The sequence below is a fragment of the Sinocyclocheilus rhinocerous genome, unplaced genomic scaffold (assembly GCF_001515625.1).
Source record: "Sinocyclocheilus rhinocerous isolate Xijiao unplaced genomic scaffold, SAMN03320098_v1.1 scaffold860, whole genome shotgun sequence".
NCBI classification, from domain to species: Eukaryota; Metazoa; Chordata; class Actinopteri; order Cypriniformes; family Cyprinidae; genus Sinocyclocheilus; species Sinocyclocheilus rhinocerous.
This window is the reverse complement of record NW_015638565.1, coordinates 1,053,853-1,060,344: the sequence shown is the minus strand read 5'-3', so window position 1 is coordinate 1,060,344 and position 6,492 is coordinate 1,053,853. Positions and strand designations below refer to the sequence as shown.

Genomic DNA, 6,492 nt, shown 5'->3' with positions numbered 1-6,492 from the left:
GTTGGAGCTAAACTCTGCAGGACACCGGCCCTCCAGGACCGAGTTTGGGCTCTATACATATATTTTTTCAGCTCTTCCTCACTATGGGTCAACAGAGACCTGTTACAAGTGTGTACATTTATGGGCTGCTATTAAACCGAGTGCAATTGTAGTCTAAATTGGCTTGCTTTTATCCAGGGACCAACCTATAACACAAAGACATCTATCGAGATGCTGCTAACACCATGAGAGGAGAGCATTAGGAGTGGCTCATGGTTTAATTCAGCTTATATAAACCACATCTCAAGAGAGTGATAATTGACTCATATTATCATCTTTGACTATAAACACATCAGTGCCACTTATGTCTTACTTTTCCCATTAACAGCAGGCCTGTCTGGGCCAGCCGGGCCGCTCCGTGAACAAGTCTGTGTTTTATGGGAGTTAAGTTCTCCCCGTGGGAGCTAATCTGGACTGTGAGTCAGTGTGTACTGTGACTGTGAGAGTCAATCTATTCTGTCTGTTCTGAGCGTACTTACCTTGAACTTCATCAGGTTTGTCTGCTGGCTTGGACTCGGCAGGACAGGGAGTTACTCCGTGACTGTAGAAAGAAAATTTCCTTTCAGTACACATGGCTTGATAAAACAGCTTTAGCCAGAGCCAATGAAAATGCTTTTAAGCTACACAACACAACCTCTGACATCTACATCCTGGATAGAAAGTACACTCCTGAACAAAGTGATGAGATTAAAACTACTTCACGGGATGTTACTATAAGCAAATTAAAATAAAGAATGGGTGTTTTTTTGCTTCAGTTGTAAATAAAAACATTTTACATTTAACGGATTTATGGAATTTTCACTGAATATTTTTTATTTATTACAGCTTGGCATAAGAATAACAACAAAAAAAGTATATTCTTTCAAAAAATAAAAAACAATGCTCATAGAATCTTATTTTAAAAATATATTTTTAGTTGTTTTAGCTTCTTTTAATGCTTTTTTGTCTTATTTTAAACAATTTTATGTGATCTTGGGACCCCCTTTGGAAGTCAAATTTGAGATTTAGACTTGTGTGGTTTTAGCTTACATATTGCTCTTAAAAAAAGGTAGCTGTAGCATTTATGAGCTTTTCGTCGTACATCATCTGAATGAAATGAATAAGCATAACCAGATCCTGTACTTCATCACAACTACATGATCACACAAGAATAACACAGTCATGAGCTTTCCAGATGTGTGTTCACGATTATGTGTGCATGCTCTTCCTCATGTTTGATGGCTTCCCAGAAGAATTAATGTCCTGAAGTTCCCTGAGCGTAAACATGTCATTCACATATACAGAGTAAGTCAAACAAGTCTGTCTTGTGTTTTCATCGCCAAATACTGCTTTAAATGATACCAGCTGGGCAAAGCAAGATATAGAATGATTAAATCTCTTGCCGGAAATTTGTACAGAATTAGAATCAACGCATACTGATTCCAAACAATGTCTAATTAATCTCTTATTTGCATAAATCCCAGTCTGAAAAACATTTTAGTTCTGTTCCAAATCCTAGTGAGCTGCCCACTTAGGCAATATTTTTAGGCACCATAGCCACAACCACAACAGCATGCCTGTTCCAAACAGTAGGCAGCAAAATTACACTCGTTTCTCACCTCGTTTTGGATGAAATCTAAAATAAAATTGCCAATCCCAGAATGCACAGCACTGAATTTTATCTAGAAGCTGCAGAATTTGATCAAAATAAAACTGTTCCATCTATTTAAAAAATGCAGTATTTTACGTAATACTTGTGCTAAGCAATGCTTAGAATATTGAGCTTAGCTAGCAAGATCTAAATCCACAATCTATCTGCTGATTAAAAAGCTATTTAATCCAGGCTAAATTGGCCTGGAGTGAATTAAATAACAATTAAAAAAGGTTAGTCGTTTTTACCATAGTTTTCTCCAAAGAACTAGAAAACAGCAGCGCACAAAATGCTAAAAATGTTGAAATGAAGAAAAGAGAACAAGCAAAGCTTTAAGAAAATAAAGGAGGACAGCAGAGAGTATTGCAATGTTTTATGTACTCAGAGACATGAGTCAACAGATTATTTGATCTTATTGGAGACAGAACCAGAGGAAGAGCAATCAGATGACATCATAATAGTGCATTATGTTAAATTACAGTGAGGAAAAAAAGAGAAGGAAATATAAAGGAGAAAGAAAGTTGAGAAAAATCACGAGGGGGCTACACAACACAAACAGAAAGGAGGAGCAATAGTAACAGTCCTGTGATGGATACCTCCTCTGAACAAGCACAAAAATAACAACAACAATAAAATAACATGATTATCAGTTTGTAGAAACGATACCACTTGAAAGAGACTATGTCACACCAACAGCATTCAGATATTCCTAACGGGAACTTGACTGTAGGGCTCAGTTTGCGTGGTTTTTCCGACTATGCCTGCATTTCTTCGCACATTTGTTTTTGCTATTTTTAACTTGTATTTTTTATTTTTCTTTCATTAACTTGACAACCCCCCTATCCCCAATTTTTTTTGTCCTGGTATAGCTGGGGTCGGTGTTCACCCATAGCTGGCACGCGGTGTTGCAGTGGTGCATTTGTATCTAGTGCGGCTGCATCTCAGCCCCCTCGGCCGTCTGATAGCAGGGAGGCAGAGCGTTCAGGACTTGATGTTGAGGGCACAGGCGGATCTCTCGTGATGCCAGTCTCTCAGCCTGGCATAGCGGGGACTCTGAATCTCAGTGAGGAACTTTTCCCTGCCATTCAGTGCACGACAGAGTACAGGAAATTAAGAGAGCGGTGAGAACAAAACAGAAGAGAGAAAACAATGTCAGCACACAGAAAGACAAAAGCAAACGCAAATGAGGTTGAGAGAACTGCAAAACAGAAAGGAAAGAAGAAAGAATAAAAGATGCAACATATGAAAGTAGTGATGAATTCAGAAAAAAATCAGTGCATCTGTAGATAACCAGGCCCAGACAGAATCTGCAGACTTTTTCCCCCACGTTTTCTGTTTTGATTTTAATGGAAAACTTGCTAAATGGAATTGGAGCTGAGAGTACTACATGCTTACTGGCAGCACAATCTAACGAGCCAAAAGTTTTAAGGGCGTTTGCACACAAGAGAGAGAGAGCGTTTTGATGGAAAGCAATGCACAAGATGCTTTTTTTAAGGGTGTGGAAAGAAATTTGGTATGAAATCAAGTAGGAATATAGGAAAGTGCATTTCCGAAAGCACAACTGGGCTGACAGTAAACAACGGCTCTGTGTAGTTAATGCTGCTCAATGTGAAAGCCTGCACGTGATGGAGATTTACCGCTGATTACAGAACCGGCTTTCTGACAAGATGTGCATTAAATATCGCATGCAATTTATCGTGCAGCCCTAGTCCAAATTCTTATACTTTCATAGATGTGCCGAATGTTTTGGGTATCAAGGCTGTGAAATTCAAATTTCAACTTCAAACATTCATTGTGCTTAAAACAAAAATAGGTATTTGAAGGCAAAAACTTTATTTTATAACACTTATTCACTGCCAATCAAACGTTTGGGGCTGGATTTTTTATATTTTATTTTTTAAGTCTCTTATGCTCACCAAGGCTGCATTTATTTGATCAAAAACACAGTAAAAACAGTAATATTGTTAAATTTTATTACAATTAAAATAGCGGTTTTCTATTTTAATATATTTTAAAATGTAATTTATTCCTGTAACATTTCTTATTGTTATCAGTGTTGTATTGCTTAATATTTTGGAAACATATATTTGTTTGTTTGTTGTTTTGTTTAGGATTCTTCAAAAGAACAGCTTTTGGCGAGACACTGCAGGTGAATAGGGTACAAAAAATAACTACTAATTATCACCTTACCCAGTTGATTGATTACACTGATAATTGCAAACATTTTTTGTATTACAAGTTTTGTAAAATGTTATGTTTAAATATGCAAATGAGGCATTATTTAATGAAATATGCGCTAATTTGCATACATTTCTAGTACAAAAATCTGAACACTGGATGAATTCAGTTTCAAAATTCTTGTTTATTTTTTTTTTACATATTAGAGGCAAATGTTTTTACAGAGGGAATTTTGGGGGGGGAATAAAATGTTGTATATAATCAAGCAAATTATATATGAACAAATCCCTCTGTAAAAACCTTCAGAATATAGACAGGAATAAAAATGTAAAGTTTGGTGTGTGTAAGTGCTACTGAAGTGGAGATTTATGGCTCAGTGTAGGAGAAAAAACTCATTTTGAGAAAACGGCCTTTAAAAATATGTATTGTATTTGAAATCTATTGACACAAATAGATACAGTGCTATAAAAGAAACGCTTACCAGTGTCTTTTGGATGCTTTCTTTCCACTAGTCTGAAAAAACACTTTATGAAAAGCCAAAAACCCCAAAATCTCAAAATTGACAGGTGCATGAAAAAACAGTGCTTTTGTCTGCAGTGTCTCCCCTTAAAACAGAAATGTTATATAATATTATAAATGACTTTACTGTCACTTTCGATCAATTTAAGGCATCCTTCCTGAATCAAAGTATTCATTTCCTTTTAAAAATCTTACCGACTCCACACTTTTAAAAAGTAGTGTACTTAAAAGACTTTTCAAATCTAACAACTCCTCTGCTCTTGTGGCCTTATGGGATAGCAAATTTTCTCTTGCATTATGGAACTCCATAAACCCTTGCATTTGTCCTATAAATGAGGCATCATTCCCATCAAAAATCAATGAATTTGAATTGGTATCTGACACATAAACGTTCATTAAACTGTATTTTATACATGACAGGCATTCGTATTCTGCAGAAATCTGAGGGCATGATTCTGTGAAGGTCTGATTATAAGGCACACAGCAATCAGTGTATGAGGTTATACTGCAAATGCACAGATCAGACAACAGCTCATAATGCCGATCAAAGCATATTTTCAGCATCTCTCCGCAGAGAGCTGAACACTGTGATCTCCTAATGAGGGTGGTAAAAGGTCAGAGCCAGCGATTTAATGCTTCAAACAGCACTTCATTAGCAAGTTCACACAGCTCTTTACCTGGACCTTTTCAAGTTCTCATCATCCGGGTCCTGCACTGAGGGAAGCAGGAGAGATACAGGTCAGACCAACCATCAGACACACAAACACAACATAAAATCCACTTCCAATATCTGAACAACACTACAAAACACTTGAGGACTGCTGCTTTTAAAGAGACCCATCACCTTTTAACATGAGTCAATCCCATGAGATGTACAGGTACGGTATGGCAACAATGGTTGACTGCACACCTCTTTCCTACCACTTACTCGAGAGCAAATCAAAGCCACTCAGGCTCTAGACAGCATAAAGGAGAAAATCTCAGCCATAACCCTTTAAGCTATACATAGACAACATTTCCCACTTCTTTATGATCTCACTCTCAATATCAGATCAGCGGTTGTGTCCTCTAGGACATGCTTTCATGCCCTCCTACACTCAGATTAGTTCCTGCCACTAAGTAAAGATGGGATTTAGGAGAGGGAGTTTTTTTTAGGAACTTGGGAACAGGGCTGGGAGCTAGAACTGTATATACTGTGATGCTAAAAATGCATCAACCGGAAGTCTGGTTTAGTACACAACGCAATTTTAAAAATCTGACACAGAGTAGAAAAATAAAGATTACTTTGATATCTTCACTGATTTATAATTGGAGAAGTTTTTTTGTTCTGTTTACAATGTGTTGCTTCTACCTGTAAATTTACAATACATTAACATTAGTTAATCCAATTGATAACATGAAATTACAATGAACACCATCTACATATAATAATACATTTTAGCACAACAAATGTATAGTTTGCAGGTATGCGTGAATCAACTATTTTACAATGGCTCTGAATCTGACTCGTATTATTTCAACTCAAGTAAAATGAAACAAAATCAAAAAATTAAATTAAATTAAAAATAATAAAATTAAATTAAAAAAATAATCATGAATTTGTCAATTAAGTCAGTTAAGTTCCAAATAACCAGAGATATTAAATGTTATGGAAAGTAAATTACTACTTTGACTGGATTAGTAAAAAATAAAATAAAATAAAATAATTGTATTTTATTTGCTTTGGGTTGGATTTCTGGCACAAATAATCCTCTTGAGATGTACCACAATATGAATAGTTTTATATCATGATTAAATATTTTGGTCCTAACTCCCATCCTTACTTAGGAATGTCTTGTTCCACATTACTTCACAAAATACTGACTCTCTGAGAAATGATCTTTCCAAAGAAACCCGTTGACACAAATGAGCTTATGCTGAAAACCCCAAATGAGAAACACAACTGCTCTGAGAGGAGTATACGGCGCTGACAGGCTGCGGTCTGAACGTGTCTGACTTACTGAAGTCAGTGCCTGTGAGCTGGGCCAGGATTCGGAAAGAGCGAGACTGGGTGGTGCCGGTGCGTGGCTGCCAATCCTCCGTATCCTCGATCAGTCTCTTCTTACTGCGATCGTTGGGGATGAAGC

General features: G+C 36.7%; 1 protein-coding gene across 3 annotated transcripts in view; it reads right to left on the bottom strand.

Annotated features, from left to right (window-relative positions):
* The window catches only part of LOC107749758 (PDZ and LIM domain protein 7), a 41,127-nt gene that overhangs the window by 7,077 nt on the left and 27,558 nt on the right, over nt 1–6,492 (bottom strand). For all 3 annotated transcript variants that reach the window (XM_016564920.1, XM_016564922.1, XM_016564921.1), the window contains exon 6: nt 519–580. In XM_016564920.1, the coding sequence (XP_016420406.1) occupies nt 519–580 (62 nt within the window). The remainder of the gene's footprint in view (nt 1–518; nt 581–6,492) is intronic.